Raw genomic sequence first — 26,143 nt, forward strand, 5'->3', positions numbered from 1 at the left:
GCTACCTGCATTTGTAGAGAGGCAGACACCATGCCACTGGTAAAATAGCAAGTTTCCATTCATCTTCTGCCTGATGTAATCTGTTTGGATGAGTATCACCCAAGATAATTTCTGCTGCTTCAGCCTTGCCCGGTTCCGGCTTTAAGCACACATGCACACTTCAACCTGCAGGATAAGTACTTTGGAGTAAACAACAAACAAAACAACCCCCCAAAACAAACAAACAAAACAAAACACCAGCATCACAGAATTGCCATCTCTGCCATCAAGCACCTCAGAACTGCTCTCCAAGAAGAAAATGCCCTATTTCACCTTTGTGAGTTGATGTGGTTCTTTTAAAAGGTTGAGACTTGTAAAAGGTTGAGGCAGTTAATACCTTTTCATGTATTCTTGATTACTACTAGCACTGCGTATCTGCTTTGACGTGAGAACATATGCTTCAGTTTTTGGAAAAATTTCTATTCAAGAGGATTTGTAATATGAGATGTTGGGGGTGGGCTGGGGAAATCTATTGGTATTTATATGGAATAAACCTATGCCCCAACCTCGGATCATAATGATGTGTTCTGTTCAGAGCCCGAGCAAGGAAATGTTTCATAGAACAAAGTATGTGCATGAGGCTGGTGGTCAGCTCTATTGTCCTTAATACAGAACTTATTTTTATGTCCATTTCATTCCTGGCAGAAAAATTACAAACATAAAATGAAAGTTCTTGTTGCTAGGAAGACAATTTTGAATCTTAAACCAATTAGTAAACTTCCAAATCCTTTGAGAATATTGAAAAGAATAATGCACGTGTATTTTGACAGTGGTGTGCTTCATGTTATGTGTAAAATTGTGTTCCTTTATAGTGTTTTTTCTAAATCTGAAATTGTTTACAGAAATCTAATATGCAATACTGCTTCTGAAGACCTGTTCATAACTTTTATACTAATGTTAATACTGTTAAGTTATGAAGTTCCATTCCAATCTTCTGGCGGGAATTGCAGTTTTGCACATATATCTGCTTAGTAGCTTTTCTCAAGCAGTCCTATGATGCAATCCACTGGTTTTGATTTGTTAGCTTCTGATGAATTAGTTTACAACTTGGTGTGATGGTTTTGAACTGGCTTTGTGAACAAACAAGAAAATTTTGCAGAAGTTCATTCTGGTGCGCAGTGTTACGCACCCATGTGTTCCATTCTGAACACAAATGAGCTGCAGGGTGTTGCTCATGTTTTCCCAGAGAAATATTTGTGTTGTCTCAAGCATCATATATTAACTGAAGTGCTACTCCACTCTTTCAGGAGGTGTTCAGTCTCCAGCTTGCATCATTGTGCTTTTTGTAGCCTTCTGCATCAAGACTAATTTTGAAAATGGTGAGATGTCCTCTGAGACATCAGATGAGCAAAACAGCCACAGTCATTGAGCCAGATTTTTATATAAGGAGGGCTGCAGTGAATGTTTCCAAAATAGTTAAACGCTGTACTGAATGAAGACAGTGAGCTTTTCCCTGCATTTCAGTGACCTGCTGGGACTGGAGTGTGTGTAGCAGTGAATAGATTGGAGAGTGGGGATACGCTGCTCAGTGAAGTAAAGCAGTGCAACTTACATGGTTCTAAAAGCTGTAAATACTGCTAAAGAAAACTGTGTAGTCCCTTTAGGTTTCTTCTGTTTGTCTTCTTCCCTTTCAGCCCCTAGGTCAGTCTTGCAACATCTCTTATTTAATTGGTAAAACCAAAAATGCTTGAAATGCAAGAGCAAAGACCTCTTAAAACTCTGTCTTCTTCCTGGTTTAAACAACAAGAACTAAAAAAGAAAGTTTTTGTCTTAGATGTATGCTTAGGTGCAAGTTTGTTTTTGATTACTTGACTCAGGATCATCAAGCAGACTTCAGTAATAAACCTTCCAGCCTTAATGGGAAGGAGAAAGGACATTGTGATCAGTGACCCATCTGTGAGAAAAGGGAACTTTTACACTTCACCTCTGTGGAGCATGAAGTCTGGAATGTCAGGATTCCTGGTCTCTGATTCTGTTTTAACACTGTCTTAAGATTTTTTTGTTTGTTTTCTTTTGTTTTGTGATAGTACACCTTACATGTGCCCTCTTACTTAGAGGCAGTTCAAGATAGTTAACAGAGCTTGCAAGCAATCAAAGCAGTCAGCTCACAGAGGGATAACAACTGCTTGTGTTTGCTTGGAGAGATTGTGGATGCCTCATCCCTGGAGGCATTCAAGGCCAGGCTGGATGTGGCCCTGGGCAGCCTGGTGTGGTGATTGGTGACCCTGCACATAGCAGGGGGTTGAAACTTGATGAGCTTTGAGGTCCTTTTCAACCTAGGCCATTCTTTTTGGTCAGAGGAAACCGTAAAAGTTGGTATTGCAGAAGGAGCTATAAAATTAGTTTGTTTTGTGTTCGTATAAAGCTTGAAAATGGGTGCCTTTTTTTGTAAACGGCTGGTCGTAATTTATGCTCTTCGCTGTTAAATTGTTGATTATTACATTAGATAATATTCAAGGTGTGGGTTTCATTCACTGGAGTTCACTGGGCTATTTTTTATGTATACTATCTTAAGTAACATACTCTAAGAATGTGTTCTTACTTCCCAACAGTTGTTTCGAGAAGTACGAATAATGAAGATACTGAATCATCCCAATATTGGTAGGAGTCCTCCATTTCTGCAAACTACTTTCTTTTTATTATACTGTTTACTCTCTGGGTTTTATTCTAAATGTTCTTCACTGTTAAGCTTTTGTTCCTTAAACTTCTGAGATAACAGGACAGTAGGCATTGGGCAAATACATTTCTGTCTCACTTTATTGACCCTGCTTGAAACGAGATTATTGACATGAGGAGATAAAATGTATAGTCCTGAAAAACATCGACATTGAGCACTCTGGTCAGCCAAGGGACCAAATTTCCCTCTTTACACTGAAATTTCTAGTTTCTTAGGTGAAATGAGCAAAACTCCATTGTTTCAGTCTAGGAAAGACTCCTTCCACCTGATATTTCCAGAAAATTAGACTTGCCAAGCATGTAATTTTCCCTTTCTGCTTTAGTTCTTTCACCTACCCCACAGCTTCAGGGCCCTACTTTGTGATGACAATTCTTCTGGCTGAGGAGGGCTGGACAGTCTTGTTCCAGAGACACTTAATGTTCCTGAATCGGCCAGAGGGCTTGTTGCATACAAGGTATGGACAAGGCATACAAGTTACTACATGCAAGGCACTCCCTTTTCATCCCTTGAATCGTTTGTTGCTTTTCCAACATTCTGAGCTTCTGCTGGCTTTTGTTTTTGTTTTTTTTTGGGGGGGGGGGGGGCGGGGGAGGAGCTGTGGTGGTGATGTGTTTGTTTTAAATGTGTGATGGCTATTGGTATCTGAGGGAAGTCTGTCAGATTTAACAGTTCTGGTAGCTATTCAGTTTTTAGTTGGTCAGCGTGTCAGTTTTCTAACAGAGAACAATTTACTGGTGAAACAGGGAAGGAAGTCTGTCAAATTAAACACTAATTCTAGCATGAACCTGTTTGTATAGTATGCATAAACTTCTGAGAAACTGAATTAATGTGCTTTATTATCAACCCTGAAAGTAATTTTGCTTTCTCCCCCACCCTCAAAAGAGTGCTAACCTGAAGGAGATACAATTTCCTTGCAGTGTAATGTTCTCATTGGCAATAAATAATACTCACTTTGTGAATGAGAATTTGGTTGGTTTTTTTTTTTGTTTGTTTGCATTGTGCTTTTGTTCTCCACTGCAATCTCTTATTCATTTTTCTTCCAGTGAAATTATTTGAAGTCATTGAAACTGAAAAGACATTGTATTTGGTAATGGAATATGCCAGCGGGGGTAAGTGAATTCTTAATTCTGCTTTAAGGATGAACTGAAATGCAGAAAGCCATGCCACTTGCGTGCCTTGGAACAACTTAATGATTTTATGCTTAATGGTTTATTCCAGTCCACTCTTCAGAACCATCCTAGTAGACATCCCAGGTCATACTCTTTCTTGCTTGCATGATGCTCTGTAAAGTAATCTATTAGATTTGTGCTTAAGGGTAGTTACTGATCTAAGGTTTACTGCTGAAAACCTCGTGCTAATTCAGGGTGAAAACTTGACTCAGTATCTGCCATATTTAAGCAAGCACCAGTCCTCATTCTACCTTGAAAATGTGTGCTAAACACTTGGAGAGGCAGGTCCAGGGGATGTGAATAAGGAATAAGAAAAAGTGGGACCAGCAGATCATAAAGAGCATAATGGACAGTGAGTGCATGGCATGGGAAGCTGCTTATCAACTGAACGAAACTGTTTGAACGTGGGAAGGGAACCCAGCACAAGGCCAGTTAGGAAGGGCTGTTTGTCACACAGTGCAAAGATCAAGGTCTGGGCAGAATTTTAGCGACTTTATCTTAGAGAACAACTGGGAAGAAAGAAAAGAAGTAGTGCACGCACTCCTGAGTGAAGTATCTAGAGATGTGCAGAACAGATCTGACATAAGTCCTCTGATTCCCAGCATATTTTATATACAACACAAGTTTTTTAAGATCACGAGTCATTTTGTTCTGTCTCATAGTGTTTTTTAGATTTGTGCTGGATAACTGAGGAAGTCTTAGTACAAAGGTTTTTAATGTTTGTATTTGTTGACTGTTACATGTCTAGAAAAGTAAATGAATGCAAGCGGTGAAATGCAGTTTTTCCTGTCTGCTTCTATTTCTGCTCTGAAAAGAGGAGGGTTTGTTTTCAACCTTTGCCTGATTGTGCTTTACAGTCAAAAATATAACTGTGGTTGATAGGACTGATGTTTTCTCGTGTTTATGTTTAGGAGAAGTATTTGACTACTTAGTTGCACATGGAAGAATGAAAGAAAAAGAAGCTCGTGCAAAATTCAGGCAGGTATGAAACTAACATTCAATCTTTTGAGTCTATGGTATTTTCACATAGACTTGGGTGTGTGCATAGTTTTTTTTTTTTTGCTTTAAAAAAGAGAAAGTTCATCGTTGTGGTAATGTTTATTAAAGCTGGAGTCGAAAAAAATGCTGTGGAAGAAATATCTGCTTCCTACGTACCATCTAAAAATAGTAATAGGCTGCTTTAGATTCTTTTTAGTGGATGTTCCTAAGGGCCACATTTTTATTGTGACTCGCTTGAGGTTTTCATCGTTTCATGAATATTTTGGAGTTTAACAGACATTCTATCTAGAGATGTAGATATTATTGCATATCTCTTGCTGTATCTTGTCACATCGTTTTCTACAAGGAACATTATGTAAAAGGATTTTATATCTTATTTACAAACCTATTCATCCTAATTTTTTCTTGCACTGTTTTTGTGAAAAGCTTTGATAGATTGATGAGCAAAATTTGGAGTTAAAGTGTATGCTTAACGTGTAAAGAAACTTCTTTTAACTTTTTAACTTCTTTTCACTTTGTCTTTTTGTTATGCAAATGAAAAAGATACATATGACAATGTGTAATGAACTGTTCTGTTGATGATGAAATGTGCAGGTATGCTACTGGTATTTCAGATGATAAAATCTGAAGTGGAACATTCAGCTACTGATTTTTTCAAAAAAATTATGATTTCTCTTTATAGCTATTGTGCAATCAGTGTTTAAAACAGATGCTTCTCCACATCTGTTACCTGCATGAGGAGTTTGTATTACGCTTTTTAATAAGAAGATGAGTTTTGGTATTTGAGATTTTATGAAACGTACATGAATGTTTTCTAAAAGGACAGCTGTATGTATTAACTTTTTTTTTTTTTTTTTTTGCTGAATCATATCAGGAGCTAAAATTACTAAATAATATGCAAAAATTTATATTGAATTTAAGCTAAAATATTTCTCTGATTGTCTTGGTGTTTCAGATTGTATCTGCAGTGCAGTACTGTCATCAGAAGTGCATAGTTCATCGTGATCTTAAGGTAAACTGTTATTCATTCTTCATTGTAATGATTGACAGTGTAGACTTAATTTCATTATATAAATTTATCCTTGCTGTAGACTCTGAACAGATGGATATGGGAACTATCTCTTTGTGTTTTATTTTTGATTTTCTGAAGCACAGAAACAGTGTAGCTTGCTTGTTGGAACAGGGGTAAGACAAGAACAGAATGTGTGCTACTTTCATCTCAGTTTTGGCTCTGAGAGAAAGATGTGCTCTCTGAAGAATTATACCTGCTGGCATACGGATATCTACTTACTGAAGCTGCAAAAGTTCAATGGCAGCAGTCAACACCACTTAATTAAACTACTTTCAGTTAAAAAATGTATGTATTTCAGGATATAGAAAATATTCACTTCTTAGTGATTCATTAAAAAAAAAAAAAGTAAGATTTTTAATTCATATGAATTTCTGATTTATACTTCAATTCAGGCCAAAAAATACATTGACGATAAACATAAATTATTCCAATTTCCTTTTATTTTTTTTTTAAATGCTTTCTGGTGCTTTTTTTCCTGTACACAAATACCAGGCCCTGTTAAAGAATTCTGCAGTTGCATGCACAGCCTAAGCCTTTAGTCTGAAGTTGTCTTCATGCCAAGTTTAGATATCATAGAACTTGGACACAAGATCTTCACCCAAAAGCTGGCTTGTACTCTTGCTTTCATGTCTGTGTTTACAGAGAAAACACTGCTGTAGGTTCTTTTTTGTTAGTGTATCTAAATATCTGTGAAAAGATTAATTTGAATAATTCCAGCATTCTGCCTTCAACCTCTTTCTTACAAACCTGTTCCCTAATAATTGTTGATATGCCAGCTACTGGCATATGTACGGTACCACACAATCCATCCTTTACTGCTGAGTCCTTCTTGCCCAGCACTGTTGTTGTTGGATGCTGGAGGTGCTACTGTGCGGCCAGTGCTCTTAAGTCAGAATGGAAGGAAAAAACTTACAAAATCTTGATTTAAAAATAAATACAATAAATTCTTTTCCTTCTTATGTGGTGGTTTGGCACTTCTAATGTTTTGTCAAGCACCCTGGAGCAGCTTGCTCCTGCCACTGTTACGGGCTTTCTAGAAGGCTGGATCTGCAGTGCCTGTTGGCTCAACTGAAGAGCTCCCTTCATTGGTCTCCTTTTAAGTACATGAGGCTGAGAGTGGGAGAGAAGAGAAAGCTGTCTGTCTCCTTACCCTTGCCTTGCACTTGCTTGATCTGCACAGCTACATAATTGACTCTTGCTGTATTTATTTAGCATCCTGCATCTTGCTCTTTCTCCTAGAGCCCTTTGCAGCCTTGACCCTTAATTCCCTTCTTAGCTGCTTAGCATGCATACGCTTCTTTGGCCCTGAAGCGTGCCCAGAAAAGGGCAGTGAAATTGATGAAAGGTCTGAAGCACAAGTCTTATGGGGGATGGCTGGTGAAACTGGGATTGTTCATTTTGGAGAAAAGGAGGCTCAGGAGAGACACTGCTGCTCTATACAACTGTCTGAAAGGAGACAGTGGCAAGGTGGGGGTCGGCTTCTTTTGGGTAACAGCGGTAGAACAAGAGGTAGTGGCCTTGAGTTGTGCCAAGGGGAGGTTCGGGTTGGATATTAGGAAAAAATTCTTAGAGTGGTAAGGCATTGGCACAGGCTGCCCAGGCAGTAGAGTCATCATCCCTAGAGGTGTTCAAGAAACATGTGGATGTAGTTAATGAACATGGGTTGACAGCTGGACATGATGATTTTAGGGATCTTTTCCAACCTTAATGAGTTTTTGACTCTTCATGTAACTCAGAAGACTATGGAAAACTGCTCTGTGGCATTTGCATGGTATCCCTTTTAACACCTGTTGTAAGTGCTCTGCTGCTGTTCTTTTTCCTTGTTTCAAGATAGACAGAAAGACTCCAAAATCATGCGTTAGTTTACTTTCCTCTCTATGTTTTCTCTTACATAGAGTTACGCTAGGCTCATTTGAAATGTTCAGCATGAAGTGTGATTGAGAACCAGTCAGCTTAGCCAATGGAAAATGCATAACCTAGAGCGAAAAGGACTAAATGTATGGTTATGAGGAAGTGTTCTCACTTCCTCTCTCCTTTCCAACCATTGTCTGTCATCTCTCCAGCTCCACACAAAGTTTTAAGTGAGAAAAAGGAGGAAGAGACAGTTTGTAAAGTTGTCTGTGTTCACATCTGCTTCTGATAGTTTTCTCCAAGTTACGGGCATGGCTGACCAATTTATTTCATTAGCACCTTAAAACAGAGGTCTAGTATTACAGTGGGGATTTGATGAGCTTTTGTATTTTTTTAAGAGGAATAAGGGTAAGCTATGATATATAAGTTACTTCTGACTCAAGTAGGAAGAGGCATGTAAGGTGCAAGTGAGTCCAGTGTATTCTGGGAAAAGGGGCCCACTGCTACTTAAACTGTCTCCCATTGATTTGCTTCTGTGAAACTAAGAAGCTTGAGTAGAAAGGGTTATAACTGAATCCAGCTTTGTGCTCACAATATGATGCACAAGTCTTATCATACTCTTCCAGTGACTGTTAATGCTTTTTGATCTGAATATCTAGGCAAAAAGATTATAGTCTTGTTATTTGGCATATTAAAAGTGTGTGTGTGTGTGTGTGTGTGTGTGTGTGTGGAGGGGGGGGAGAGGAGGAGAAAGAGAATAGGTGGGCTGTTGTTTTTTAGTGGTTTTGTCTGAATAAGAAACCTAAAAGTGCAGAGTCTTAGGGTAGCTGTGTACTGTTGAACTAGGAGGACTATTGTAATCGCTGAGCAGCTGCACTGACAGTAATGTTTTCACCACAAGGAAAATGAAGTCTTTGTGCAGTAATGTAGAAGGCTGTCAAATCTGGAAAATATTTCAGAGTGTGTCTGCAGGCACATCAGCTGGAACCAGCTGAGATTACAGGTCATGAATTGGGAAAATAAAATATTTTCCAGGAAAATAAGTTAGTGAAAATGGGCTATATTTTGTTCCTGACAAAGGCTAAATTCTGTCCCCCAGCTATTGGTTTGATATATTGGTAGACTCCTTTCCTAGTCATTGAATGTGATGAAATTATTAAAAGTAAAGCCAATGAGGGGGAGGAGGAAGGAGAGAACGCATATTTACTGCTGTTAGCAAAGTAAACATGTTCAGTGATCCTAAGCCAAGAGATGCGTGGTGCTGGTTTTTCTGATTGTTTGTTTCCTTCTCCAAGTGGAAGGAAAGAACAGTTATTGATCTGTTTCGAAGAGGACTCAACTGAGCACAGCATCTGATGAGAGAATTCAGTGTTAGCTATAAAGCTGACATTTGGCAATTAAGAGAACATCGCACTTTGGCAAATGCCTGACCTGTTAGAAAAAGAGATTCCTGCACTTATTAGTTTCTGGGAAGTAGTGCTGATGATGTGTCCATCAGGAGCCTGGACACAGATGAGTAAACACTGCAGTTCTCCTGCACACAATGCATAGCATCCTTGTTTTAGGAAATGCACTTTATTCTTTTCCAGTAGCATATGAAAATTTCCCTAACCATATTCTTTTTATCTTTTGCCCTACCTATGATGTTAAGGTATAAAATACTGTCACTGACTCTTTGGATTCCCGAATACTTGCTTCTGCATATTTGTAATGCATTCTATTCACACAGTTGTAGTTGAATGCCCACTAACACTGAGATGTATAATACTCCATTTTTCATACAGTGTAAGATTTGAGTGTTAATGTTGTTACTGCTAAAGCAAAGCGCTAGCAATAAGGTGGGGAGAATTTTTTGGTGCAGGTTGCTAAGGTAGGACACGTGGCTTTTCAAGTCTTGAGAGCCTTCTAACATCTACCCCACCAAATGGAAGATGAATGTTTGGGATTCAGTGTATGCTCCACGGTGTCAGAAAACCATCAAAACCTGAAACTGCTGTTTTGAGAAATCCAGGTGCTTCAATCTGACACTTAACAGTTCTATTTTCCTAACTAAATACAGTCAATTTTCAATCTTAGTAATACATTAAGGGGGATTAGTTCCTTTCTTAATGCAAGAAAGATGCAGAAGATGAAAGAATTTTTCATTTGTTAAATGATGTGTTAAATGCTGTGCTATATTGGTCTTCTACCTAGCTTGTCCTTCTTTTATTTTTCTCTTAGGCAGAAAACCTTCTACTTGATTCAGATATGAACATTAAAATTGCAGACTTTGGGTTTAGTAATGAATTTACAGTTGGTAATAAACTGGACACGTTTTGTGGAAGCCCACCTTATGCTGCTCCTGAACTTTTCCAAGGAAAGAAATACGATGGTCCTGAAGTGGATGTGTGGAGTCTTGGAGTGATATTGTACACACTAGTAAGCGGATCGTTGCCATTTGATGGACAGAATCTAAAGGTAGGCTTTTAATATAAAATCTAGGCTTTTCTTCTTTAAGTTTTCTGTGTCATTTGTAGGTTCATCTTTTAAAAATTTATTTTAAAGGAATTGAGGGAGCGAGTACTGAGGGGGAAGTATCGTATTCCGTTCTATATGTCCACAGACTGTGAAAATCTACTTAAGAAGCTACTAGTACTGAATCCAATAAAACGAGGCAGCTTGGAAGTAAGTAATTATACCTTTTTCCTTTAAAATAAATAAATAAATGATAAGTATTATCTCAGCTGGGGAAGCTGGGCTTGCTTAGCCTGGAGAAGAGAAGGCTGTGGGGTTACCGCATTGCAGCTTTCTGGTACCTAAAGGGAGCCTACAGGCAGGAGGGGAGTCAACTCTTTACAAAGGTAGATAATGGCAGAACAAGGGGAAATGGTTTTAAGTTGAAGGAGGGAAGATTTAGGTTGGATACTGGGAAAGTTCTTTGCCAAGAGAGTGGTGTGGTGCTGGCACAGGCTGCCCAGAGAGGTTGTGGATGCTCCGTCCCTGGAAGTGTTCAAGTCCAGGTTGGATGGGGCCCTGGACAGCCTGCGGTCTGATATGAGATATGGAAGTTGGCAGCCCTGATTGCAGCAGGGCGGTTGAAGGTTGATGATCCTTGAGGTCTCTTCCAACCCAAGCTATTTTATGATTCTGTGATTAATTTAGATTAAGAACAAGCAAAATATAGTAATTGCTTAAGCCTTCTTTTAATTTCCATGATAGGTATCTCCTGTTTTAGGGGGACCAAAAGTCTTACTGAAAACAAATAAACAACCCACCCCACTCCCCAAAGCAAAACCCTGGGAAACATCCCAGAAACAAAGCAGCTTGAGTAGAAGATGTTAGTGAATTGCAACAACTGAAGACTGTCATTTAAGAACATTTCAATGTGCAAAATGCTCCCACTTGTTTGGATCAGATAATAGATTCAAAACATGGTGAAAGCTGGACAAGGTCATAAATATCTTCATCTTTGAGGAATTCTTCAGGGGAAAAAAAAAAAAGGAATAACAGCAGCAAGCAATACCATAAGTGTTTTTGAAAGTAACACCTGCTTACTGTAGAGATGAAAGTAGAACAGAAGATAAATACATGCTTTGAAAATAGTATTTGCATGAGTTAATCGCCAGTGACCTTTGCTTTATCTTTCTGTGCATAGTTGTGCAGCAGTGGATAGAATTCCAGGGATGAAATCCCATTTAAGCAGCTTTATATTTGTGTTGGTGTGACTTCTGCCCCCTGGTATGGGTGCTACCTGTGCAAGGAAGCATGCATTTGCTGAGCTGTGTCTGCATGCAGCTTCTTTCAAGCTGATTCTGTTTTGTGATTTAATATGAGTAGTTTTAACTTGAATATAATCTGTACAGAAGAGAGCAGTGAGTGATGACTTCTATTTGGATATTCACTAATTAATTGTGTTGTATCCATTCTCATCTGGAAGACATTGTGATAAGAGCTTAACCACCACACAAGACGTTGGAAGATTGCTCGTCTTTCCTCACAATGCAATGTTTCAGTTTTAGGAAATACATTCCCATTTTATCTTACTTTTCTCTGGATTTTCAGCAGTTGCAGTTTCTCTTCAGATGTACTTTCATTTTCATTCAAATATTGTGGCATTTTCCAGTTCTTTTAAAATTCCTTTTTGTCTTGGAGAGAGGTGTTGCATAGCAGCCTCACAGGGAGCTGCATAGTAGTCAGGTTGTATGGAAATAAATATTACATGGGACAGGGGTGTTTTGAGTCAGTACTAAAACAGTGATGGTATGGGCAGTAGTCAGGACATTAACAAAGGGGGAGAGGCAGTACAAACTTATTTTAAATGGGTGTTCCTAAAATTACATTTGGAGTATGTATTTAGTAGTTGGGCTCTGGAAATAAACAGCTGTTAAATTTGTGTGAGCACTTCTAAAAATACGTAACTAGAATTGGAAGTACATATTTAGTAGAAGCTTTTGAAAGGCAGAAGGATAATGTTGTCCTGGGGGAGAGGGTTTTTCCTTGTGCTGTCTTGCAGCTACTTGATCAACCCTAGCCATACATGCACTCATGGTTCCCATGCATGCTTTTCCCAGACCATCCAATAGGGTTGGATATTGGAGAAGTACTTTACTGCTCACTGGTGAATTCACAGCAGAGCTGAGGCTGACACAGCATCAGAGCTGCATATGTTAGCTTTACCACTCTTACTCTGGTAAGAATCAAGTAAACTTTTATTCAGATGTGTGTAGCTGACTTCTTGGTTGCAGCAGAGAGAAAACACTTGAGAAGCAAGAGAACATTTTTGTAAAACTATAAACCTTCCAGGAAGAGATGGAAAAAGAATGCAGTATTGGAAGATACGTGGAACTCTGTCAGGTTTTCAAGAAATCCCCTGCTCCACCACCATCCTTAAGCTCTTTGCAAAGCAAAACTGAAATTCCCACAAAAGAGGGCTGTGTTTACAAGCAGTAATAAAGTACATCATTTTGAGAAAAAAAACAGACCTTGAGTCAGGCAAGATTTGTATTACATAGCCTTGAAATTCAGTGGAAACTTCAATAATTTTTATTTGGTTGAAATACAGTTTGGGTTGATGATAATCAGATCTTTAAATAACCCTGACCAAGGCTGCTGTTCTGTAATCAGCTGACTTTCACAGATGTAATATTGATCCTTGAATAAGATTATTTGTGTCATTTCAGAATGCTTGTAAGAACCTGTTTTAAGAGTCATACAGTAACAGACTGTCTGATCCTCTGTTTAGTAAAATATTTAACTAGCAATGTATTATAATGGTAATTTAAAAAATGCAGATGTTGTACAATACTCCTTTGAGAGTCGATCATGTTATTACAAGGCTACAAATAAATAACCAAGATCTATCACTAAGTAAGCTCTTGATTTGTGTGCCAGAAATGCAGTATAGAGATGTTGACAATTCTTCCCCCCACCCCAGCCACCCACAAAAGCCATAAAATGAATTATGTGGCAGAACTTTGAATAAATCTTTAAGTCTTACTGTCAGCAAATTGTTAATAGGCTCCAGTATGAAGTTTTGTATTGCACTTGTAAGGATACAACTATTTGTGTCTTTAATTTGGCAGCAGCACTGCATAGAAAGAATTGGGTAATATTAATGGAAAATTGAGTCTTTTGCTCTATGCTAGAGATAACTTAATTTGATGTTTGCAAGGCATATTTGGAGTCTGTGGGAAACTAGACTTATTGGCACTTGTTTCACAATTCTGTCAATCTAGCAAGCAATATTAGTATTGTCCCCAGAAGAGGCATGTGTGCCTCAAGCTGTGGGAGAAAAATTGGTTTTAGCTGCTTTATAAAAAGATGATGAATATGTCCTTAAGGAGAAATTGCAGTGATGGGTAGGTGTTCCAGCTGATCGATGCTGCAGGCATACAAGGGGTCCAAGCCACAGCAGAAGGAAATTATTTTCAAAGAATGCAGGAGAAGTTTTTAAAGTTAATGCCTGTGTGGCATGGACAGAGTTAAGAGGCATTTTTCCCTCCAGCTGAACTGTGGCGTCTTTAGTTCCATTGCAGTGGGAAGATGCATAGGAAGAAAATGACAGTTTGGATCAGGGTCTTGAATTATTCCAGGAAGTATAGACACACTTCTGTATTATTCCTTAGTTTCCTACTTTGTTATTATTTGAAGGAGTTATTTATTGTGGTACAGTCTGTTTTGTAGTAGCATCCAGGAACTGTAACTAAGATTAGGGCGTGTGTGTCTATCCTTCAGCCCAAGAAGATCAGGCTGATGGAAGTGAAAAGTACAAAATGGAAGACTTGTGTTTGTTGGAAGTGCATCCCAGTAGTTTTTCTGATGGTTCAGCTGGTTTCTTGTATTGCAGAGGATAAATAAACAGCACGGGTAATTAATTATTATGAGGAAAAAAAAAAAAGAATGTGAAAGATAACAGAAGATACAGTAAGAAGATACGAGTTGGGGAAAGGTAGGAGAGAGAGGGCAATGGTCCAGTTATCTTGGATTTCAAGTTGTTTTATTACTCAAATCAGCTGGCACAGATTTAATCAAGTATGTAAATATTCATTTCTTTTCCTAGCAAATTATGAAGGATCGGTGGATGAATGTTGGCCATGAAGAGGAAGAATTGAAGCCATATACCGAGCCTGAACCAGACTTTAATGACACCAAGAGAATAGGTAAGGCTTCTAGGAAAATGCTGTGTATTACATACATAGGCAATTCTATCTTGTAAGTCAGACAAAACTCTTTAACAGCATTTAAGATACTTATCATACAAGTGAAATGTTTTCTTATTTAAATGAGAAATTTCATTACAGTGCTTTCCTCATAACTGCTGCTGTGACAGAGATGACATGAATCTACATCCACAGTAAAGAACAAATCAGATTGCAGAATTCAAAAGGCAAAAGGAAGGGGACTTTGTTATGCTAGTAGTGTTTTCTTTATCAGCTGTGGTCAGAGAATGCACTGTGTTGGCACTGTAGCAATCATAGCTTCTGTTTGCCAGTGTTGAATTTGTTGAATTACATTGTGAGTTTTCAAGATGAAAAAAAACAACAGTGAAAGCAAGGATATACATTCTATCTGATTCTTCTTTCTCTTTATTTCTAGACATTATGGTAACAATGGGTTTTTCAAGAGAAGAAATCCACGAATCTTTAGTAAACCAAAAGTACGATGAAGTCATGGCTACTTACTTGCTTCTAGGTAGAAAACCACCTGAAGTAAGTGATACCTAATGTACATCTTCTATATTGGCCTTTAGGTCTGGTTGATTTGAGTATTCTGATCGTCAGTGTTTTATGAAAAATTCAATTAATAAATCAAAGTAGTAATTTGGAATTGGTAACTTCAGGAATGTGTCTCCCATTCTTTTCATATATTCTTGGGTATCTTGTTAGTTCCCACATGAAGAAATAGACTAAGTGTAGTGTCTTGATATTCATTCCTATATATATATATATATGTATATATATATATGTATATATATATATATATATATATATCTAAGAAAGCTTGCTGTTAATCTGAAGTGGAATGACTTTAGATGCCAAGTCTTATTTCTGTCCTGTGATATATCTTTTCAGTTTAAATCTGAACTGTATAAGAATTTGACTAAATGAATTGTTTTTCTAAGCTGTGACATCCTTTATTTCTCAGAAATATATTCATCCTTTCTGACTCATATGCTGTTATTATATATTTTATTCTATAATCACTTCATCACAGCCATTAATAAGTCTGTGATAGGAAGTAATTTGGCTGTTTTAGAACTCATTGGATCTGTAGATCTCCTGGGATGCAGGAATTTTCTAGAAAAAGAGCTGTGAACAGAGGCTTTCTTTTTAGAAGGACTTTTTCTTTCCTGGTGCTTCTTTGGCCTTCCTTCATTTCTGAGGTAGTGTAGCTCTGTATGAGTGTGCTTTCCCACAAAATTTCTGAACCAGAATTTCCTTGTGATGGCAGAACATAGGAAGAATCTACCTAAAACAATTTTGACTCAAGCTGCTTAAAAGAGATTTCTTTTTCCACTGCTCTTAACAACTTACGCTGATTAGGTACCACGAAACTGGTAGCAGAATTCCATACCTTATAAAGACACTTCAAATCCTATAAAGAGTCCTTGAATCAGTAATACTTGCCCCTCTGTTTTCATGTTATAAGTTTTCTCTTAAATTAAAAAAAAAAAAATGCAAGAGGAGAAATTCTTTGGTTTATGTTTAACGCAGATTTGGCACCTGTCAAGATTATTCTAATTTCATTTTAAGCATTCTGTAACTCTTCAGCTTTAAATACGAGTTTCTAAAACATACAAAATTAAGTGATGAAAAACTTTCTTGAAAACTGAACTGTGAAGGTAATTTTAAATATAAAGGATAGTGCCTTTCTTTGGAACTCTTCACTTTCTTGTGCCGTAAAAGAAGCAGAAATGTTGGATTCTGTTTATGCTTTGCTAAACTGTTTTTCTTGTAGTTTGAAGGAGGCGACTCCCTATCCAGCAGCAACTTGGGTCAAAGATCTCGTCCTAGCAGCGACCTCAACAACAGCTCTGTGCAGTCTCCTGCTCACTTGAAGGTCCAACGGAGTATATCTACCAATCAGAAACAACGGCGGTTCAGCGATCATGGTGGGGATGACATTCCAACAAGTAAAGTAACATACACAATTTAAGTCTGAATGTGCAGTGTTTTGTGAACCTGGCCGGTCCACCACTCTGTGCATTTGTTGTGTATCTCGTCACGCTCCGCTGTGGTGCTTCTATCTGTATGAACGTTCCTATGGTAAATCTGGGGCAACGCGAGTTACGCGTTTAATTTTTGTCTTGCTACTTGGTTGACTCAGTAAATAAGAGCTTGAGGATGTTTCCTGTTAGGAAGTAGAGGCAAAATATTGATCTGAATAAACTTAAACATTGCAAACCATTACATTTAGCAGTGCTTTTGGAGTTAGGACCAAACTGGAAATTTTTCTCAGAGCTAACAATTTTGCCAGGTGTTCAGGAAACATTTTCGGGTGCAACTAGTCACATCAGAAATGAAAGTACATGTAAAGTATTGAATGAAAGCTTTCTTCCTCATAAAGAGCTATCAAATTACTAGAATCATTTAAAAATTGTTTTGCCCTCCTCTCTGTCTAATCTTACGTTGTTCTAATTCATTTTTTGCACTACCATTCTCCCCATATGTTAGTGTGGCATTTAAAAAAAAAAGTCATCAATATTGTGAAACATCATTAGCTGATGTGACTTTACTTCAAGGCACCATAAAATCCTGTTGATTAAGGATTTGCCTGAAAGCTCTTCAACAATTCTTTCCCCCCCAGTGATTATTATTTTCCACGTATAAATGTGCTTTTAAAGAATAGCCTTAGCATTTTTGAGGGAAAAATACTTTTCAAGCTGGATTCAGGAAAATATATGCATCAAAAAGTACAAAAAGTCAAAATTTGATGTTTTTGATGTTTCCTCTAGCTTTTTTTAATAATGTTACAGAAAATGCACTGGTTCAAATGAGAATTATACTATTTCTACTTCCTACCTATACGTGAATCTGAGTGTACAGTGCTCAATTGCACATTGTTAATAAAGAGAGCATGTTTAAGAAGAACTTAGACTGTCAGAGCTCAGTTTAATACTTTGATGTGTGCTGAGATTGCAGTTGTTCTTCAGAAAGTCCAAATGTAATCCCCATGAGTCAGGAAAAACAAACAAACAAACAAAAACCAACCTTGTTTTGACCAAGAGATTATTTTTAGGTATTGCTAATAATGCTTTTATTTGACAGTTGGTCCATCAATTCCTCCTACTGTGTCATACACAAAAAGGGCTCAGGCAAACAGTGTGGAAAGTGAACAGAAAGAAGACTGGGACAAAGATGTGTCACGCAAACTGAGCAGCACAACAGTGGGATCCAAAGGAGAGATGGCTGCGAGTCCACTTGTGGGTCCAGAAAGAAAGAAATCAACTACAGTTCCCAGTGTGAGTGTGTGTGCTTTTGGTTTGTTAAATTTGTTTTTCTCTTAACATTATTATAGACATAATAGTTACTAAACATGCTACTAATACCTTTTCTGACACATTCTTCTGGCAAACAGAAATAGGCTGCAATGAATGTCTTTTAAAATAAACCTCTCCCTTTCCTCCCTAACTTCATTTTCTAACACTAATGTAGAAGTAGTAAGCATGAGAATATCTGCACTGGGGCGAACTGAGGGTTTGTCAAGGCAAATATTGGACACTTAAGGAAAGAATGTGAGATCAGAGCCAATACAGAGTGCTCTGTCCTTGGTTTTTCATGCTTTCCCTGGTTTCTAATGCTTGTGTTATCTACAAAGAAGTCAAAGGTCTTCCTGAATCAGAGAATTCATCTGAATGTTATTTTGTAATATCCCTCATGAAATGTCTCTCCATCTGTTTCTCTGTCTGTTTATCTTTCTGAAGCTGCTCTATTTTTGACTTGAGAAATGGGATGAGGTGAGGGGGAATAACCCTTTTGTTCCCTTGTGTGTACTTGTTGATATCTCAGAATATCCCAAGTTGGAAGGGACCCATAAGGATCACTGAGTCCAGCCATTGGCTGCACACAGCACCACCCAAAATCCCCAAATCCAAACCTTATGTCCTTCTTACACTATGGCACATTTACCATCTTTAGTCATATTAGTCTAACTTCTAAGAGTTTAATTTCAAAAAATATTTACTGTTGTTAATCTTCCTTACAAAACTGGTTTGAAACATTTATTCAGTAGTTTCTGCAGAGAGATACTAAAGCAGAAAAGCTGTAAATAAGGAGAGTGTAAACACAGTAGGTCTTGCAGAGCTGAGCTTAGTGTATATGAAATCGAGGAAACTTTCATTACACAATTTTGTGCTTGGCACAAAAAATGTTTGTAGGTATTTAATGAAATGTGTTTGAACTAAAATTAGTAACAGAGATAAGGTCCCATCATGGCTACAGGACACTTCTGCCATCTTACTATAAATTCTCACGGTCGAATTATTCTCTGTTCTCCATCATAACCTCAGGTTTGACTGACAGAGATTGACAGGATTTCCATTTTTTTTCTTTAAAACCCTTTTGATTAGGGAGGCAAGCTTCAAGCCAGAGCCCTAGTTAGCAATTTATTCTGTGCCAGGACCTTTAAGCCAGTCTTAGGTGCTCTTGGAAGGTGTCTAGGTGTTCTTGGGAAGGTTCCAGTTTGCTGTTTCAGCTCTTGATCCCAGATAATTCAGCAGTGCATTATATAGAAATTGGGTAGTAATATTTAGTAAAACAGGTATCAGCAAAATTAATTTTCTCTGTTTTCTCTTAATGAACATTGAATGGTACAGTAAAGAGACGGTGGATGAAGTATTGAGGGGGATAAAAGTAGCTAGTGATGTAACTGATTTGTGTTAGTGTATTAAGTTCATTAAGGCATTTAGAATGGTGGAAATTCTGTTTTGATTTCCCAGGTTTGCTTTTTGTACAACATAAAACATAGAAGATAAGACTGAAATGAAATGAAATACTTTAATTTTTCTTCTAGAACAATGTATTTTCTGGAAGTGGAATGACAAGAAGGAACACTTATGTTTGTGAACGTTCTTCAGATCGCTATTCTGCAATACAGAATGGGAAGGATAACAGGTATTCCCTCTTGTGTGTTAATTTGGGTACACAGACTGGAGGCACAGAAGTGGGTTATGAGACAATCAATACAGTTATGAAGCATGGTGTGAGAAGTAAAGTTTTACTGTGTGTTTTTATCTTCTCATCTGACGCAGCTTCAATATTTATGATGAAATACAAAGTTGTAGATCTGCCTTTTCCTCTTCTTCTGGATCATCTTTCAAATCCCTTCATAATTACTCAAATATTTAAAAATTCAGACTTGTTAGTGCTTTTTGATGTCTCTGTTTGGTCCAAGTAATATTCTGATAGTGTTTATAACCAATTTATATCTGTATTCAGGATGCTGATCACGATTATTCAGTGTGCTTTGTCAAATACTAACGTATTTAATGCTTCAACAATGACTTGTTAAAAAACACAGATTTTGTTTATCTTTGATATTACAGCATTATTTACCCCTTGTATCTGGCTGAAAAATAAAAAATATAGGGCTGTTGATCTGCATTAAGATGACAAGCTGTGAAACATGAGAAAGTTGACACCACTTGCTGTTATTTAAATTGCCTAAAGAAGGAATTGCTTAAAAAGCCATAAAGCTAATTAATTGATTTCTAATTACTGGATGGGATTTTCCAAAAGGCCTTTCTAAATTTTTGTGTACGCCTTAACATATGTTGAAACAACGGTTTAAACCATCTTTAAAAAAAACAACAAAACAAACCTTGTTTAGATGTAGAGTTACAATCTGTATTCAAATATATCCTAATCTCACAAATATTAACTTTCGCTTTAATAGATGTAAACTCCAACACCACTTTAATGAGAAGTGACTCTTCTGAAGTTCTTCATTTTATAGTTCTTCTTTAATTATTTCTGTAGGATTGAAAAACAGCCAAGTCTTGATTCCTCTCCATGAGTGCAAAAACCATGCTCAGTTCTTCATGAAGAACGAAGAAGAATGTTGCAGTTCAGTTTGTGTTTGGTGTAGCTGAACATCTCGTGCCATCACCACATTAGTCAGATTCTGAAATCTTTACTTTGCTACAGATATTATTTCACTTTGGGACTGCTGTTGCTAATACATAATTAATGTAATTTTGCTTATCCTTATGGAGGCAAAGCTGTATTTTGGCCTAAGTTACCTGACATTGTTTTTAAAAATTCTTGACATAATATTACTTCTACTAGTTTGCCTTTTTTGCTACTTAGTTGAAGCAGAAACAAAAAGTACAGGTGGAAGGAGCTGTATCAGTCTAGCATTGGCTTGAGAGAGAGCTGATGCAGAAGGCAAATACTTTGCTTGAAGCAGAGCAGCCTGTTCTGTTCAGAGCTGCTGTGGTGCTGCTCTGTGAGGCCTGGGAGGAGCCTTCCTGTGCCTCAGGGACTCTGCAGCCGCAGGGCAAGAAGTTTCCTTCTAACTGGGGTCATGACCAGGTGTTTAAATGCTGTCCGCATCTCCTGAGTGAACTTCTATAGCTTCCTATGTTTTATTTCATTTCCAGTTCTTACTTAGAGGTAGATTTGGGGGGTTTTGGTTGTCATGAGTTTGGTCTGTAGGGATTTCACCTATTGGGAAACACCCAGCATGGCAGCTCCAGGTACTGATCACCAGAAGATCTTTCGAATTGCAGTGCTGTCATTGTCAGAAGTGTTTTATGGTGCGTTGGCATTCTTTAGGGTATCAAATATATTTTTCAGAAACAAGTACAAACTTGCTTGATAAGTGTAGTAGCTGCACAATAAGATGCAAGCAGTTCCTCATGTGCATGGCTTTTTGAGGTGTTACCACAATAGAAGTTAAAGCCAGAGAACTACGGACGTGAGGCCACCTATTTTCTGTTGTCTTTAGTTGTTCCACATAGCTGTAATGCCTCTGTTTAATGGTGCAAGAATCAAAGGGAATTTTTCCTCTCCCAGGGATGTTTTAAACACTTGCAGAAAATTCAAGTTTGACAACTTTTTGGCAGTTAAGTGATGAAGGGTGGGAATAATTCAGAATTGCTTTCAGGCTGCTGACTGAGCACTGAATTGACCTCTTCTGTAAGTTGGGCTTTCTCTTGAAGCTGACTTGCCTTTAATGCACTACACGGAAGTCTGAAGGAGAAGTACAGCTTGGAGTGAATGTGTTTTTAAAGGGCTAGGTAACAATGTGGCAGCAGTTAAAAAAAGAAAAAAATGTTCTCAGTTTAGGTGTTTGAATTCTAACTGAAGAGTGTTCACTGTTAATGACTTACCCTCAATTACATATCCTTTACTTCAGCAGCAGGAGGCAGCCTCATCACTCTGTCTTCTGATTATTTAAACAGTGCTTGCTACATTCCAGAAGAAAATGTGACTTGCTGCATTCCGTTTCGCAGGGTTTTACACTAACTTTCTTTTTTCCTTTTCATTTCTCTGTCCCTCCTGCCTTGCTGCCATGACAAAAGCCTAACAGAAATGTCTGCAAGTAGCACATCTTCTGCAGGTTCTGCAGTAGCTTCTGCTGTGTCAACACGGCCTCGACATCAGAAGTCTATGTCTGCCTCTGGTCACCCTATAAAAGTCACACTGCCAACCATCAGAGATGGCACTGAAGGTTACCGACCAAGGTAATAGATTGCTTATTATTTCTTTAATGCTTTAGAAATGATGTTCTGCAGTTCGTGTACTTTGGTATGTTTGTACTCAATTTTAAACTGTCACGTTACATTCTGTTCTGAAGCAGTAGCTCACTCAAGCAATATGGGTGTTTAGAGGTGACTTAAAAACTGATATAATTCACGATGCCTTTATGTAAAGTTAAAGAAGTTCCTTGACTGCCTCCCTCTGGAAGCTTCTGCAAAACTGCTAGATCTAAGTGTAACTAATTTAGACAGGGCCATACAACACAGGCTGCTGTAAGTTCATGTGAAATACTGATATGTTTTGGAGATTACTAAGTTTCTTTCTGTCTGAAGCCACCATAAGGTAGCTGTTCCCACTATAAATTGCCTAAATAACTTTATACATTTGTGACACCTGGCTATTTCAGAAATATTAAAGCTCTTGGAGTACTTATATGTTGAAGGTTTTGATTAATGCTTTTTTTTTTTCAGGAAGAGGGCTGGGAAAAACTTTCATATTTCACTAAGGCTTTTCTCTCTCTCCTTTGTCCTATTATTTGTGTATGTTTTCTTTTTAAACTGCTCTTAATACCTGAGGTAGTTGGTTCTACGCTGAAAATCTCTCTTGATTTGTTTCCAAGCACGAATCATTGAAACTCAATCAGTAGCAGATTCAAGTTTAAAAAAAAAAGAAAAATTGAGTGGAGATTTTTCCTATCATTGAGAAATGGTTGTCATGTAGGAGGGATTTTAGCACAGTCTTTCTCTTTATTTATGCTTCTGTTTTCCCAGCAGTGCAACTCAAAGAGTGCCTGCTGCTTCCCCGTCTGCTCATAGTATTAGCACTACCACTCCAGACCGAACCCGCTTTCCTCGGGGGAGTTCAAGTCGAAGCACTTTCCATGGTGAGCAGCTAAGGGAGCGGCGTAATGCCACTTACAATGGACCACCTGCCTCACCATCACATGAAACCGGTGCTTTTGCACATGCTAGAAGAGGGACATCAACTGGTATAATAAGCAAGATAACTTCCAAGTTTGTTCGCAGGTTAGTACCTCAATTTCTAAGAAAAGTGCCCAGCCTGTAGCTAGGGCTGTAATTGCAAAGTCATTGAGAATTTCAAGTTCAACAGCCTGCAATGTATGTAAATTCAGTTAGAATGCTGTTTTATGTGTTCCTTTCAGAACCTGCCTTGTTTTACTTGTGTATACAGTAACGTTCCTGTTTGACCAGCTATTCTCCTGTTCCTTTATTGTGAAAGAGCAAGAGAATGCTGCTCAGTTTTCTTGTTCATGCTTTATAGCTGAAAGATAAAGGTGCTACTTCTAAGTTAAAATGAAATGAGCTTAAACAGTGGCTTAAATGAGTCATTATTTATTATTAACAGTACTTCATGATTAAGTACCAAGTCTGGGTGTAGTTTGCTGCAAGGACTGTATTCACAATTGTATTACTGTGCTTAGATGGAATCAGTGCTTACAGATTATTTCAGGGAATTCTACTTCTGTGAACAAACGAGAAGTTTAGAAGAGGGGAGAAGTCACATGTCTGGAAATAGTAATATTTCAGTGTTATGCAGCCCCTCATGTCATGCTGTTACGGTGTAATGAGAAGCCTTTAAAACTAAGTTCAGGATTCTGAAAGAAGAGAATGGACACGTGCAGCAGTTTCCTGGAACTGCATTCGCCCCTGTGGTGATGCTAACAGCAATATTGCTGTGAGGAAAGGTGCTGGGGAAGATTTTCAAACGCTCCATTTTCATGTGACTGTTTACACAACGATCACAGTAGCTTTCTCAAAAAGAGACTTTCCAGTTTTTCCTCTGTTTAACAGGCATTAGTCTATTTATGAATGTGTTCTTACTACACTACTGTCAATTTCACAGTAGAATTTCATTTTGGAAACTGTTGTTTTCTTTGCAGATTCATACTGTTATGTACTGAATTCTACCGTTTGTACATAGAAGAAGGATAAATTCAGAGCTAGTTTAAGCTAGTAGTTGCACATTCAGAAGTACAAGATAATGAATTACTGAAGGTGATATTACAAAGGAACAGTGAAAGCCTGGAATGCAAAGGTGTTCCTTGTAAAAGTGACTTCAGCTGGTCTGGGGAAAGTGTGTCAGTGTGTGTCTGTGACGATCGAGGAGGGGAGGGAAAGAAAATAGTGCGTGAATCATTTTCCTGTTTCAGAAACCTGAAAATGAAAGATTCCCCATTATCAGTGTGTCCAGCACTCACACAGAAAGAAAGGTATTTTCTGCTAAGTAACTGGTCAGTTTCTTGAGCACAGGCTGGCTTTTGTTGTAGCTCAGGGTTTTGTTATGAGGAATAGTAACTGGAATTTCCTCATTTTAAAGAGAGACATGGAAGGTTTAATATATCTGTTATGTTAAGCTACAGTAATACTGTTGTAAAACACATGGTTAGAATTAACATGTTGTAAACTGTGTTGTCTTTTGAAACGAACATTTTTCTATAGCACTTTTAGTATAATTTGCTATTGTTTTATACTGTGAAAAATGAAAATGAGAAATACATTTGCTTGTAGTGAAGACCTCAGAGTACTTTGTTTTTAAATTTTGGGTTTGAGACTTACAATGGCTGGGATTACATAGTTGGGTTTGTTTTTTCCAGTTCTTTCAGTTGGCATCATGTAAGTTGCATGCCTTTAACTTCTGTACTGTTGAGGAAATAATGATTTAAAGCATACTTTGATCAGAAGGTATCACAAAAGATTATTATATATATATTTTTTTAACTTTTGGCATATGTCTCTTTTGGTAAGTATATAAAAATAAATGCATAATGAGAATGTTTTATGTGTAGGATATCAAAGTATTTTCTATCAGTGTTTTATAACAAATGATACTTATCTGATAGTGGTTCCTAAAGTATTTGTTTTGAAGATATTACTTGAATCAGTTAATTAAAATTGTGTCCTTTAAATGTTTGCACTGCAGCAGTATAAACTAGGTGGCTCATATGGTCTGTGAATGTATCTGCCAGCTGCTTCAGACTACAGAATGTCTCCTTAATGAAGTTCAATTCTAATTTAACAAAGTGGAGAAAAAAAAAAACAGTCAACTTCCAGCTCACCAATAGCCTTACTGAAGTCAGTGTAACAGCTGACATGCTTAACGTTGAGCGGATGTTGAAGGAACCTTTCTGAACTGGGCTCCAAACACGTGGCCATGCAGATTCTTAGGCGCGTCTTGTCCTTAATGACATGAGTCCTCTAAGGGTGGGCATGCATGCACCCAAGTGCTGTCAGCACAGGAAGCCCTGGCCACAGGGGTGCCAAGCTGAGCTCCCCAGCCCACCTCAACTGACCGCTGCTGTTCCGTGCTTGCTGGAATTACATGGGGAATCCGCTCTGTCTGCACTAGGCTGAGAGCAACGTGTTCATTTTAACATGAGATTAAAAAATAAAAAAGTAATAATTACATCTCAGAGCTGAAAGAAGGGAAGGTGTCATAAATGGAAATAAAAATCACAGATGTGAAGAAATACTATTAAACAATACTAGACTTGACGTTATTACACTGATTTTTTTTCTCTTCAGTAGCTATTTAACATTGTGCTAGATGTAGGTTTTTCTTAACTTTTATTTTTCACCTTTATCATTGAATCTCAACCTTAACTTTGTTTTGAGGGATCCAAGTGAAGGCGAAGCCAGTGGCAGAACTGACACCTCAAGGTGAGGAGCCACTATTAATACTTCGCTCCTAGGTCTTCTGCATCATGGTTTAAGTGATTTCTTAAAGACTTTAAATCAGGATGTAAAATAGAATAGTGCTTAAGTAATCTGCGTTTTAAAAAATGTTGTGGATTTGGGGGGGAGGGGGCTATGGTGAGGTCCTTTACCCATCGTTCTTGCTTTTTTGTAAAGTACTTACAAACCTCTTTTCCTTTCAATAATTACGTCCTGATAGGAGTAAACCAGTCATTTAGACATCTAAAATCATGCTTTGGCTTCTAAATATTTCACGGTGTTTACTTTTGGTTTCAGTGGAAAATGTAACATACTTTGTGTGTCTGTGCATATAGATCTGTACACTAAATTTTTACAGTAGTTTGCATACTGCGTTAATTACTGGAACTACTGTTTGCCAGAAGTAAACACCCTACTGTGCCTGCTGAATGAATGCCACTTTGCACAGAGAAAAAAAATAAGTG

At 37.8% G+C, this 26,143-nt stretch overlaps 1 protein-coding gene across 10 annotated transcripts in view; it reads left to right on the forward strand.

Moving 5' to 3' along the window:
• MARK1 (microtubule affinity regulating kinase 1) overlaps positions 1-26,143 on the forward strand; it is a 55,034-nt gene that overhangs the window by 25,293 nt on the left and 3,598 nt on the right. Inside the window, exons 4-17 of one of the 10 annotated variants that reach the window (XR_006180591.1) lie at positions 2,592-2,640; positions 3,760-3,825; positions 4,797-4,867; positions 5,840-5,896; positions 10,028-10,264; positions 10,352-10,471; positions 14,346-14,445; positions 14,882-14,994; positions 16,244-16,418; positions 17,554-17,747; positions 19,298-19,398; positions 21,810-21,971; positions 22,758-23,012; positions 24,158-25,664. Coding sequence is in view for 9 of the 10 variants with exons in the window: in XM_042879675.1 (XP_042735609.1) it covers positions 2,592-2,640; positions 3,760-3,825; positions 4,797-4,867; positions 5,840-5,896; positions 10,028-10,264; positions 10,352-10,471; positions 14,346-14,445; positions 14,882-14,994; positions 16,244-16,418; positions 17,554-17,747; positions 19,298-19,398; positions 21,810-21,971; positions 22,758-23,012; positions 25,620-25,664 (1,745 nt within the window). In the remaining variant the exon portion in view is untranslated. Of the gene's footprint in view, positions 1-2,591; positions 2,641-3,038; positions 3,171-3,759; positions 3,826-4,796; positions 4,868-5,839; positions 5,897-10,027; positions 10,265-10,351; positions 10,472-14,345; positions 14,446-14,881; positions 14,995-16,243; positions 16,419-17,553; positions 17,748-19,297; positions 19,399-21,809; positions 21,972-22,757; positions 23,013-24,157; positions 25,665-26,143 lie in introns of those variants that run through there. The other 9 variants (XM_042879675.1, XM_042879684.1, XM_042879693.1 and 6 more) reach the window with 9 other exon arrangements.

Source organism: Lagopus leucura, unplaced genomic scaffold (assembly GCF_019238085.1).
Source record: "Lagopus leucura isolate 7727_CA_CO unplaced genomic scaffold, USGS_WTPT01 Super-Scaffold_73, whole genome shotgun sequence".
NCBI lineage: Eukaryota > Metazoa > Chordata > Aves > Galliformes > Phasianidae > Lagopus > Lagopus leucura.